The sequence below is a fragment of the Pseudopipra pipra genome, chromosome 8 (assembly GCF_036250125.1).
Source record: "Pseudopipra pipra isolate bDixPip1 chromosome 8, bDixPip1.hap1, whole genome shotgun sequence".
NCBI classification, from domain to species: domain Eukaryota; kingdom Metazoa; phylum Chordata; class Aves; order Passeriformes; family Pipridae; genus Pseudopipra; species Pseudopipra pipra.
In genome coordinates this window covers 20,226,133-20,239,345 of record NC_087556.1, presented here as the reverse complement: position 1 = coordinate 20,239,345, position 13,213 = coordinate 20,226,133, and the positions used below count along the sequence as shown (strand labels likewise).

Sequence of the window (13,213 nt, the reverse complement as noted above, 5' to 3'; positions counted from 1 at the left end):
ACAAAACAAACCCTCACAATTTTAGTGCTACAGGAGTGAAAAAAAAGTATTTAATGTTTTCTACTTTACCCATCTGATTTTCAATGAAAGACCTTTTCTCTGGCTTTGTGCAAATTCACAGGGTTAAGTTTAGAATACCTTCACAGGATTCAAACTGTGGGCCCTTAAATTAGCAGGAACGTTTGCAAGTGCTTTCAGTGGAAATACAAAGTCAGAAGTAGACCAAGGTACTCTCTAGGTGAATACTGATACAATGTTATTGAAACGTGTGTAATATTTCAACCTCTTCAGTGTTAAGAAAATGAATTGCCTTTTGATTTTATATTGTGGAGATTGAAGAATGCATCTCAATAGTATTTACAAATGGTTTTCCTTCCTGCATCTTAAGAAAGAAAAAACCACATACTCAAAACATTTTTAACAGTGGCAAAAAACCAGGCATTAGAAAGCTGACCTTACTTTATGGCTAGTTTTCATACAATAAAAAGTTATCTTACATATAAGACACATATTTGGTTAAAGCATGAAATATATTTTAGTGCATACCACGTACAACAGAGTAGGAGCTATGTTAGTTTGAACCCATTTAAACTTAGTTTTTCCAGTAAGAAGTAATCATTGCCTGGTCAGCACAGACACAGTGGGACTATTTTACATGCTATACTCTATGCTAAGTGAGGCTTGTCTTCCAGAGCAGACAGTGACCTGAATTCCAAGGAAAATATTTAGAATTTCATACCGGAACTTGTACTCTAGACTCTTCTCAACAATCCTTCTGTGATTTCTTTTCAGTGTACACAAGTTTCTTCTTATTCCAAAATTTATCTTCTACCTGGAGTTTCGATCAGTTCCTTGTGTTTGTGAGATAAGCAGGAACATGGGAAAAAAAGAAAAAAAGAGATAGTGAAAAAATAAACCCCTGAATATGAAACCTTGCTAACTCAGAAGTGTTGCAGAGAAAAGCACAAGACCCAAAAACCAAAAGACTGCAACATATGTTGACATAGACAGCAACTCCAGCCCCCCCAATGAAAATATTTAGCATCTATTTGCTTATAGGAAAACAACTTTTAAGAACGCTCTTAGTCATTAAGCCCAGTAATGTCTAATGCAGGTAATTGCAATGCAGTTCACTCCTGCACGGATCTCCTAACCAAGGTACTCCAAACTGGCATGCTGCAAAGATCTGCTCCACTGTCTTTACTCTAGAGCAGGAATACAGCCTAAACATCTTTAGTTACATATCTTTAGCTATATTAGAACAGTCTATGGTAACTTAACTATGGTAAGTACAAGAAGTACTTTTGGTTAGGCTTTCCTCTGTTTCATGTTCAACACTGGCATGAAGTCAAATGGATAAACTGAAGCTTAAGTTACAGTAGTTTTCATCAGAAAAAGCTGAAGTTCTAAATTATATGTATTTTTATGAATACTACCTTGGATTCATGGGACCCAAGACACTGCCTTTGAAAACATACAGTAAAAATTACAGGGTAAGTAGCTGTCGTCACTTGTAGGAAATACAGGAAATTTCAGTCAGCACATTGCTTGTCAGTGTTATCACATATTACCCTCCCTACACACACCAAAAGATGGAAATTGTAAATCCAAAAGTCCAATGTTCAGCAGATCTTAGCAAATGTTTATATATCAGAGGTGCTTGAGAAATCTAGTTATAGGACAGCTTGAGTGGGGGAGCGGGGAGGGTTCTCCACTGCCAAGGAAGAAGTCAGACACAGAGCTCATACCAAATAGTCCAGAACCAGAGAACATCAAACTTGCTCCAGCAACCCTTGTCCATGTGACCCAAACTCACTGTTAGTGCAGCAGTCTAGTAAGTATCCAAGAAAGTAAGATCAGAGATTACCTTAAATAAGTATTTAAGAACTCTTTTCTTAATGTAAACTGTTCTATTTATGCTGTTCCGACAATTACACACACATTAGCAAGACTTCTAGTGCCAGAATGAATCTCTCAGTTCCCGATCACCACGTCAAACATGGAAATGAGTATTCACAGTTCTTCTAGATATCAAAAAGAACAGACTTAACTGGGGATACTGTCCCTACTGCATGGTGACACTCCAGCTAAAGCCTTCAGTGTTCTGGTGGTAATGATCCATTTTCCATCTGCCCATGATGAAGCACTATCTCACAATTTCTGGCCATACTAATATCCCCTTTGTTTTACAGGTGATAATCACACTTTTCCTCTGATTAGCTACTTAATTGCCATAATTAAATTAAACTCACAGCAACTATTCCAAATTTGTCCTAAATCTACCACTAGCTGAACAGCAGAGCTGATCTAATGGACCAGTTGTACCAAAAAAAAAGGGAAGCTCTGGAACTTGTGGATTCATCTGTAAGTCCATGTAATACACCAGAACAGCAGAAAACTTATTTTTTAGTAGTTTCCTGCTGGTTTAGTTAAACCTAATTTATTTGGGGGTTTAATGACTGCCAGGGCTCACACAGCATAAGACATAGTAGCAGCACTTGCCTCATTTCATAGCAGTGGCTGTAGATGTCTTCTGAAACTGCACCCCTAGTTCATGGTTTGCTGCTATTGTTCAAAACCTGAGGAAGGGCTCGTATGCTCAATAGTTTGTGTGGTTTTCCCTACTGTATTAGATGCAATAAGAGTTATTATACCTCGAGAAGCCAGATGTTGTAGAAAAGCTCCTCTGCTACAAGTCTGTCACTGGTTTCATCCAGCTTTACAGTAAATTAACTGGAAAAGCTCCTCTGCAATTAATGGTAATTTTGAATTATAGGCCAATCCCATGTAAATTTATGTTCTAAGTTTTTAGCAATTAATACACAAAAGTTACACATCCATAGTAGATTTTAAACACTGGCCTGTGTGAGGCACCAACTGTCACTTAGTACATTATTTCAAATAAATTCATTTGCATTCTGTGATCACCATCTACACCAGAAAAAAACCAAACACTTGTACTTTTGGTAAATATGTATTTGGGATGAAAATTTACTTTATCTATGATATATCAAAAGAGTTAAGATGGAAAGCTGAAAAATATTGGTCTGATTAAGCAGCTCTTCAAAATCACTTTGTATGCAGGGAAATTCTACAGCCAGAATCCAACAAGAATACTTACTCAAAATATCATTTATATCATATAAAGGATCTTTTGTCTCTGCAGCTAGTACTGATGATTCTTCAAAAAAGTAAACAACAATTTTATAAAACCACGAAAGAAAGAAACATCTTTAACTTCATTCAATCCACACATTGGCTATTTAAGAAATGATCTTTCATCTGAAAAAAGAACTGTGTTTTCATTATGAAATTAATCAAGAGCCTGGTTTCTTACATATTCCATTCTTCTTGAGGAAGGAAATAAATGTAATTACAGTTGCTTTAATCAGTGGTGACACTTCTCTAAGAATCACTCAAGACTTTTATCTCAAGATCAACTGCTTTTTTTTGTGGCAGAGAGAATTTCTGCATCTGTCAGATCTGATCAGTAGTAACTAGCACTGAAATTTATCTTCAGAATATTTAAATTTTGGATTCCCTCACTTTACTGTGCTTTGTTTGTACACAAAGATTTTAATAGACATAATATAACGCAAAAAGTAATCTGAAAAATTATATCTAAGGAAGTTAAGTAAACAGATAATCCTGGTGTATTTTGCATCTAAAAGAAAAGTGGTGATTTCTCTTTTGGGGACTTGGACCACGTGTTGGAATAATCTAATAAACAGACTTTCCAATTAGCAAACCAATAATATTCTACCAGCATTGTTAAAAGAAAGAACTAGAACTAGGAAGCACAATGCAAAATCTTCTGCTATTAAAAGGAACTTTCTGTCTTCTACATAATTTCAGATTTGGGAAGTTAGTTATCTTGTTACACGTCATGTCATCAGTTTTACCTTGGATTATTATGTCAGCACCTACCAGGGAGGCTCATTGTTAAGCCTTGGAGAGCTGCTTTTATGAATCAAGTCCTGCTATTGATCAAGGCCAGCAGCACTATCCCTGGACAGACAAAGCTAAAATTGCAATTATGACCATACCAGTAATTTCAATCTGCATCACAAATTCACAGACTATGAAAAATGTAGGGATTAGGAGAATGCCAAGACTGAAAATTGAGACCGTTCCCTAACAGGAACTTTTTCATGGGTCAGGGTACTCAGTAAAAGCTACAAAACAACTGGGGCAGAATATACCTGTTAAACCCTACGTTCTTGTCTTCTATTATTTGGGTTTTTTTAAAAAAAGCTCTTATTTACATAGATTATCCCCATTTTAAAATTACTGAAAACAAAAATGAGATGTCTACAGGAGATGACAACATAAGAATCAATCCAAATGTGTTCTCATACACTCACACTATCTGTATGAATGCGTATTAAAATACTTCATTATATGATTCTATGATTTTTAAAAATGTAAATGTTAATGCATATTAACATGTTTTATTTTGTAGTTCTAAAGAGAAATCTTGGCTATTCTACTTCCACAAATTAGTTTGTCAGCTGTAGCCACTGCGAAATATAAGTTACTGTCTCATAAAAAGTCATAAAATCATAATATGATCACACAACTAGTAGTTCACAGCTGTTACAAACTAAGTTAGGTACTTTCTTGTTTTGTTTGATAAAATGGAATTCATTAGTATTGTCTGAAACTGCTACAGAACAAGTATAGGAGACCTGAAAAAGTAGTCCATGAACATTAATAGTTTCAAAGACCACTGCAAAGAGAAATTAACATGAAATTATGTAACGCCACATGGAAAATCAATGTATTTCCTATACGGTGATACAGTGCCAATGTGAAATCACCTCTGTAATTACAAGTGAAGATAAATTGCCTCTCTGCATCAAGTTATAATCGCAGCATTTGGTTCCTCATGGAAGAAGTCAATGGTAGCTGTTTCATCTGTCTATAATCACTGTAAGCAGTCTCTAAATCCACATCTCTCTGAAGAGAACCAGGATAGCTCAGGTACAAAAAGAATCGTGTAATTCCAAGTCCATGACTGAATAAACTTCTACTCAAAACTACTATAGGGTGCCTTGGCTACACAAGAAAATCACAAATAATCTTTTTTAAAGAAAAATCAGGAGATACTATGAAAATTACAACCAATCTGTCCCTTACAGAAGTTCATCACATTTAAGAATTCCTGTGAGATTTTTCCAGTTGAACTATATTAAAACAAAACTGATCTCTTATTTTTCATAGTCTCTATCTTTGGACCTTCACATGAGTCACAAAAATGTGAATTTAGATTTGCTATTCTCTTTCATTTGTACTGTTGTCTATTTGGAGTAATATGTTACTTTCAGTGTTGGTCTTTGAATAATATTCTATTAAAACTTCAGAAGAACTGTTTTGGTTTTTTCCTTGCACTGGGATAGAAACACAGTAAAGATTCAGGCAAAAAGATCTAAAATAAAAGCTATTACTTATTACTTATTTCCATAGAGACTGGAAGCCAAATCAGCCAGAATACTGAAGTGGTGTGATTTCACAAATACAGAATTAATGGCAAAGTGTTTCCTCAAGAGCTCATATTACAAAAACTAAGCTGTAACAACAGGTGAGCGAAACAAGCGTGTAGGGTGGAGTTTGGAAGATGGGAATAACAAACTGCATGCAAGCAATTTTATGTGAATTACAAACTAGGGCCTTCCCTGCTGGTATCAGATTGTATTTACTGATTCAGCTGTCAGAAAATAATTCTGTAACACTGCCACCAATAATATGCATGGAACGAGAATCCTACCAAAGAATCAGGAAAAAAATCACAGCTTTTAGGTCTGACCACTATTTCTTGGTACATCTCCACTGGTGATTTTTTGTGTGGGAAGGGTTCTTTTTGATAAGAATTTCCTTGGAGTAGAAATGGTATGACTACAAAGTGGTCTTCCTGCTTGTGGAAGAACCGATACTGAAGCTGTGCACAAATCCCATCAAAGGCACCCCGTCTGCAGTGCAGATACCCGGTTCTTTAGCAGTCATTGCTCCATGTTCATGTGCTGCACTCTTTAAAACAATGAGTGCAAACTCAGCTGCCACTGAAGATGAGTGGGAAGGCAGTTCCTGAATCATTACAGATTGCAACAACTTGAAGCTCTCTGCGACACAGCAGTCAGGAACACAACAGTATCTCAAGGAAGTGAGGATCCTCCCAATAACTTACTCTCACCTTAAACCTCTTCTGAGAAAGTATGTCTTCTTGTCTTTTCCTAGTCAGGTCTTTTACGAGGGTAGGATTATTAAGGCAAATTAGCAGGCTACTTTTTTAATTCCAGCCAAATCTCAAAACATATACAAACTGATGGCAAACAAAGGAAGAAAATTATTCCCTAACAGGAAAGAGATGACCAAAGCACAGTAGCAAATGAACAGTTTGGTCTGCTGTTAAGAAAGCTGCTGAGATGTGCATGAATTTAACTATTACTAATCGGATAAATGGTTTCAGCTTTAGGTAACCAGTCAAAATTATTTGTTTCACATGTAAGAACTACTTGTGACAGCTGTCAAGACCACAGTGCTCAAGTAATACTATGTATCTTTCATTCCAGAAGCATCCTATACTTGTGAACAATTTTTATTTTATAAGCAATAATCAAGATAGAGACAGTAACACTGGTATTTCCCACAGGGGCACAGCTACATATACACAGTCCTGTCACAGCCCAGTGGAGCTGCTGCCAGTGCTACACCTGCTCTGCTTATTATGGGCTTCAGTCTCAAAGTCTGTCAAGCTGTTACTTTTCATGGCACTACATCTACTGGAAAAAAATAAAGATAAAAACACAATAATAAGGAAAACAAGCTTCACTATAAGAAATATCTAAGGCACTACCCAGCATCATTCAAAAACAGATTAGCTACAACTCTGAGTGATATAGTATCAACTCTTTCCAACTATTTCTTGGTATTTTAGATATCAAGACTAGTAATAGAAATTAAACTTCTTTCCCAGACAACCACAACAAATGTTTTTAACTGAGGATTTGGGGAACAAACAACCCCAAGCCACTGTGCACTTGGTGCAAAGTTTTCAATAGTTGAAGAAAGGATTCCCTCTTTCAACACCAGAACTATGTCTTTCTACAGGAGTAGTTTGAAACCTTGCTTGGGACTGCTGCACTTGTCTAGAAAGGGTCTTTAAACCAAATTGCAAAAAGGAATTATGTTATTTTGTTTTCCTACTGGGATGTTAATCATTCATTTCTAGTTGAGATAGCTGGAAAAGCATATGAAGATGCTATTGAGACCAGTCTTTCAAAGCATAAAAGATTATAACTTAATATATTTTCTTAAAAAAGGCAGTGTAAAATTTAATATACATAATTGATCACACTAAGAACAAAGCCTATGTATCCCCAACACAGCAAAAATCAAGATATAAAGTTCAGACAATTCACTTTTATCAGCATTCCCCTCCACAGTTCGCAAAGTTCTGCTGTGCATCCTAGAGTAACACACTTATCAATCCTAAAAATGGAGCTGCACAGGACCACCTATTATCTTAGCCTTAGTCTATGTCAATACACTTTATTTTGCACATTCTGCAGGCTTAAAAGTGAAACCTAGAATTTTTCACTTCTTCTTTGAATCCTAGAGTGTACATACAGCAGGAAAAAACAGCTGGAGCAAAGTGGTGAGTCCACTTTCAGTATTTCCTTTACTACTTTCAGCTGAGGTCTGGGACGTAGAACACCACATACACTGTATGTTTAATCTTTTTTGTAAGGAAATTCAATAAAAAAGGATGAATGCTATTTGGCTGTTGAATTAAATGCACAAATAAAACAGTATTTTTTCCTATTTGTTAACTTGACCACCCAACGTACCTAAGAGATTCTCTATTACAGTGCATTCACTTTCTTGTGCAGTCTTGGTTAACTTCAGAAGCTTCTGATACTGATGTGTTAAAACCACACAATGAACCCTGAAGTAACAGAGTTTTCCCAAACTTAGCTTCTCCAATCCTGTAGTTAAACTATGAAGTGCTGGTGCACAGATCTAGACATCAAAAATGTTAACATGTCCTTTCTCCCCAACAGTGACAAATACCCAAAACGACCCTTCCCGAGACTGATTTAGTCTTCCGTTCTGGTTTGGAGAATGACTGGAGGTACAAAACATAGGCAGCAAGATAAAGGACACCTGATGCCACAGAAAACAGAATGGTTCACCAGCAAGACATACAAAGATCTTCACATACTTCTATACTGTAAAACCAAGTGGTTGTATGCGTAAAGCTCTACCTCCCCACTATAAACAGTGACTTCATTTCTCGCCAGTGGCAGGTATGCTGAGAAAAAAAGAGGACCTAATCTTGTAAAATTCATATTATGCCTTCTATACCTCTAGGAGACATAGATGTGTCAAGAAAACGTGGAGGATGGAAATTCCACTTCGGAAGCAAGTTAGAGTTGAAAGAACAACTATATATAGGATTCTGCCTCAATCCCATTTAAAAGAGCAACAGGCAAGAAGATCAGGAACAGAAGTCTATCTAGGTACAACTCCAATGTGTTTATTAAATAAATTGCTTTAGTTTTTAAAAATACCTATTTTTACTTTGAGACTATTTATGCTTAATAAAACTAAGTAAAATAAAACACAGATCAAAAGCATCTGGGATCAGTCTCTGGCTTCGGGGTATGGACATAGCGTGATACCATTTTTTTTTGTATTTTCATTTAAATTTTACTTTAAAATAATACACTTCGAATAACACAGCTACTAAACTCTTACCACTTACACCCCCTTCTGAGAATTTGGCTAAAATAATGGGTGGCAAGTTGATAACTGAAAGAGGTTACCATCCAACTACTGAGCCAGAAAAACTGCAACTGAACGTTGTAAAACTTTCACAGTTCACAAACGAGCCCCAGGAAACCTGCTGGGTTTCTGAGTACTGTCTATATTCCTGCCATCCCATTGCACATCAGAAACCGACACTAACCTTTCACTGTCTACGGTAACAACTACGCTTCCTCTCAGTTTTGTGCGTGTGTATGTGAGATGATTCACTTGCTTTTATTCCATGGAACTGATGATTCATTCAATCGTCTCCAGATCATGTTAACATACTAAACACGCACATAAAGAAAGCAAAATATCAAGTTCTTTAACTTTTTTTTTATGCTCGAATGTTTATTTTTCATTTTGGAAGAGAAAAGAAGCAGTCAAACATGGGAGAGGAACCAGAGCAGGTTACGTTCCTACTCAAAGGCAAGGTTTGGGGAACACACCCAACCCACGTGTAAAACGAGCAGCCGTATTCCAGCGGCGGGCTGCGAAGGAAGGGGAGCTCCCCATCCCTCCCGCCCGCCCGCTCCGGGCCGGGGCTGCTCCTTCTGCTCCGGTACCTGGAGCGGGGAAGGCGCGGCGGGACCGGCGCGTCCCCCGCTCCGCCACACCGAGGGCTTGTGCCTCTCCTCCTTCGGTGACATCTTACATAATAAGCCGAGCTAATCGCGCCGGAAGCGAGCCAAAACCGCCACGGAGCATCCGCGGGGATAATCACCCGCGGGAGGAGATGCTCCAGACCGGCACCCGCTCTTCGCTCACTGCCCACCCAGCCGCCTTGCTAGAAAAATCCTCGCCGGGGCGGCAGCGGCTCCCGCAGCAGAGCCCTCGCCCGTCACCCCGCCGTCCCCCCCGGGCAGCCACGAGCACCACGAACGGCACCGGCCCCTCCCGAGCGCGGTCCCGGCCCCGCCGGCTCAGCCCCGCCCGGCCGGCTCCCTGCTCAGCGCCGAATCGCGGGAGAAAGTTACTCGGCGGCGGCCCCGCGCCCGCCGCGGTTCAAGAGCAATGTCACGTTCAACAACTTGTTATGACACATGATCCCCCCGCACGCACCCGCACCTCGCCACCGCCCGCCCGGCGGCCCCCGGCGGCCCCTTACCTTCCCCTGCAGAGGCCGCGGGCACCCGCGGGCGTGTGCGGGAGTGGGTGCGTGTAGCAGCGCGGGCGGCGCCGGCTGGGCGGGCGGGCGGGGGAGGGGAGGGCGGCGGAGCGGCGGGAACGCGCCTCGCCGGACTTGGCGGGCGGGGGCGGCTGCGGGGCGGCGCGGGGAGCGGCGCGGAGGGGAGCGCGGGGGGCGGAGGAGTTCCCGGGGCTTGTTTACGCGTTGCCGCCCGCCCGGTGTCAGGCGCTGCACTCTCTGATTGGACACAAACTGGGGCACAGCCCGGCTCGGGCGCTGCCGCCCCGGCGGCCCCGGCAGCCGCTCGGCCGCCGGCGGAGCCCCCGCGGGGCTCGGGGCCGGTGCCCCGCGGGCTCCACCAGCGCCCGCGCCCGCCCGCCCCCAGACGCTGCCCGGCCGCCACCCCCGCGCATGCCCGGCGCGCCGGCGGGCCCGGGAGGCGCATGCGCCCTGCGCGTGCCCGCTGAGGCGGCAGAGCCGCTGCCCGGTCCGTGCCCGCGGGCGGGCGGGAGCGGTGCCGAGGGCGCTCCGCTCTGTCCGCCGCCCTCCGGCCGGGCGGGGCGGGACTGGCGGGCACCGGCGGAGCTGCCCCCGGAGGCGCTCGTTACGTAACCGCGGGGGGTCTCTGGCAGCCCCTCGCCGCCGCCCCTGCCAGGGGTAGCGCCCGCAGAGGAGGAGCTGCCCCGCGGGGTCTCTGCCCCTCCCTCCCGGGGAGGGCGATGTGCCCCCTCCGGCCCTAAGACCCGCCCTCGCCGGGTAACGGGAGCGGCCGCAGCCCTTCCCCGCCCCTCCCCGGGCAGGTGCGGCCCCACCAGCGGAGGAAGCTGGTGACGGGAGCACACGACACACACGACATCGCCGGTCAGACCCTTCTCCTTCACGTGCTCTATGCTCTATGCTCTTCGCATCCAGAAAACTTCAAAGTTTAGGCAATACGCGGGCACCCCCCGGCAGAGAGGGTTGGTGTCCGTGGACAGCGGCTACACAGAAGCATCTCACTACCCCTCCTCCTGTAAGCAAAAGGGCATCGCAGCGATGGGTATTTGCTCCTTAGTTCATTTCTGCTGGGCTGATTGTGACTCATCTTTGGTAATTTCCAGCTAAAGAAACAGTTTTAACCAAGGAATTAATGAGAACACGGTTGCGTGACATTAGTCATGTATTCATTAAATCTAATTAAGCAACCTTAATGTTCCTCTTACTCTCATCCCACGGTCGGCAATGGCAATAAATGTAATATCAAAATACATGTCATGAGAGCTCTTTCCAGTAGGAATCCCCAGTTTACACTCTCAGTACTCACCATAGGAATTTCCCTGACTCATTTTCAGATGAGTAAGCTTCTCAATCAAGTTTTCCTGGCATTTAATAGTAAATCACTCAACTCACTACCAGTAACAGAATCAATAGTCCCTAGAAACTGTTTCATGTTGCCTTTTGCACAAAGTTTGGGATAAGGCCCCTGGCCAGAACCATTCTCCTGCAAGCCAGTAGAGCAGTTGACCAGTAGTCAGCACTGCTGATGCTGACTTTGAGCTGAATATTCACGTGCAAGTAAGCACCTTTCATGACATCAACTTTCATTCTTAGATGGAAAGCAGTAGTGTGGCTTTGAAGGACTCATTTTAATCTATCCGTGATCCAAGTAGCATTGCATTAAAAAAAACCATCTAGGGAAGAGTTCTCTTGTTCCTGCTTACTTAGAACTTTTTCCCTTTTAGTCACTTCCTCGGAGGAGTTACCAGGATATTTGAATTTAAGATGCTTTAGCATCATCTCAATCAGGTCACAGCATCACATTTATTTAGACATCAGTGGGCCCTGTCAGTAAGTAGATATTCTGAGGTTTTGCTGGTCAGACTAGTGTTGATCTTGACGGTCAGGTCAGCTGTTAGTTATAACTGTGTTTGTGATACTTAGCCAGATTTGTTACATCAGAGCAATGCATTTAACTCCTTTGAGTTTATACTCAATGGGGGTCACACAATGCACAGAATATTTGTAGAGATTAAAAGAATCTTCACTGAAAATAAACCAGACTGTCCGTATTTCAAGCTATTACATCAAGCTCATTGAAAGCTGAGACACATCTGAATTCTTTTACCTGGGTCCTATCATTAAAAGTCTTGGGGTGTTTCATTTGGTTTTATTTGATTTTATTTGTTTTTGGGGGATTTGGTAAGGAAAACTTCTGACTGTAAATTTTCATTTGCAGAAAGTAGAGAAGGTCTGAGTCATGAAAAAAACAGTTCCAGAGAGAGACAGTAGTTCTCACTGAGGTGTTTGTTTATCTGAAAAAAAAGTCAGAAAGAGAAAAAAAATTTTTCCTGTACATGAAAGTACTCGAGCACTCAGTGATTTTACTGGAAGATGAGCCCTGCATTCAAGCTTCTGAGAGCTCCCTCCGTTTCTGGGAGGCAAAATAGTATCAAATTGTAACCACTAGAGAGACAACTGTCAGTGAGGAACAACTGGTGCCCACATTGAAGTCACAGAAGAAACCATACCAGAAGTAAAGATATTCAAGTTATTGTTACAAGTAGGAAATGTAGCTACCACTAACGTCTAAACATTGGCAGGACAGAGCTCAGAGCAGATTAATTTTGTTTACTAAGACAACAAGGAAGGCACACAATAAAAACAATGTGAAAAATGACTCAGTACTGACAGTTCTTTCACCAAATGTTCTCTGTCTACCTAATTATGGATTCAGATTTCCCTTTTCAAGGTTTTCTTCACAGCCAAGAGGGTCACATATGTACATAAGTACATACATATGAAACCATAAATTTAGATGAAAGTTTATCTTCTCACATGTTTTCTTGTCTCCCAGGAGACACCAAATAGTGAGAGAGACTAATAATCAAAGCACAAGAGCTGGCAGTACTCATTTTATTTGTTGAAATGTAAGACATAAAGGTCTAAGTCCATTAAGTGCCTGTGAAAACCTGAACTACAGATTCCAGTTTTATTTTATATCTTAGATGGTGCTGAATTTTTAGTGTAAACAACTTTGCACTTTCCCAGTGGACTTTGCATGCAGGACAAAAGGGTTTGTCTGGTTCAAGACTCAGTTCTCTAATTATATTTCTTTCACTTCCTCTGCTGATTTTATTTCTAGTAGAGTGAGAAGCCTTGAGCTACTTCCTGGGGCTCTCTTCTTGATCCCAAGCTTTGTAACATGTAGGTGTTTCCTTAAGATGATGGCTTTTATAAGCTGTCAGTTAACTGTGATTAGAGCAACAGCCACATCTGGAGCTCCTCTTCTGATAGTGC

At 41.6% G+C, this 13,213-nt stretch overlaps 2 protein-coding genes across 4 annotated transcripts in view; both read right to left on the bottom strand.

Annotated features, from left to right (window-relative positions):
- Positions 1 to 10,281, bottom strand: part of PCGF5 (polycomb group ring finger 5) — a 65,295-nt gene extending 55,014 nt beyond the window's left edge. Inside the window, exons 1-2 of one of the 3 annotated variants that reach the window (XM_064662879.1) lie at positions 9,917 to 10,281; positions 740 to 851 (exon numbers count right to left, since the gene is read on the bottom strand). The gene's annotated coding sequence lies outside the window, so the exon portion shown is untranslated. Of the gene's footprint in view, positions 1 to 739; positions 881 to 9,916 lie in introns of those variants that run through there. The other 2 variants (XM_064662878.1, XM_064662881.1) reach the window with 2 other exon arrangements.
- Positions 10,159 to 11,521, bottom strand: LOC135418434 (collagen, type I, alpha 1b-like). The gene is made up of 2 exons (XM_064663840.1): positions 11,372 to 11,521; positions 10,159 to 10,761 (listed from the first exon to the last, which is right to left on the bottom strand). Exons 1-2 carry the CDS (start codon positions 11,519 to 11,521, stop codon positions 10,159 to 10,161), a joined length of 753 nt encoding a protein of 250 aa, XP_064519910.1.
- Positions 11,522 to 13,213: the final 1,692 nt, after the last annotated feature.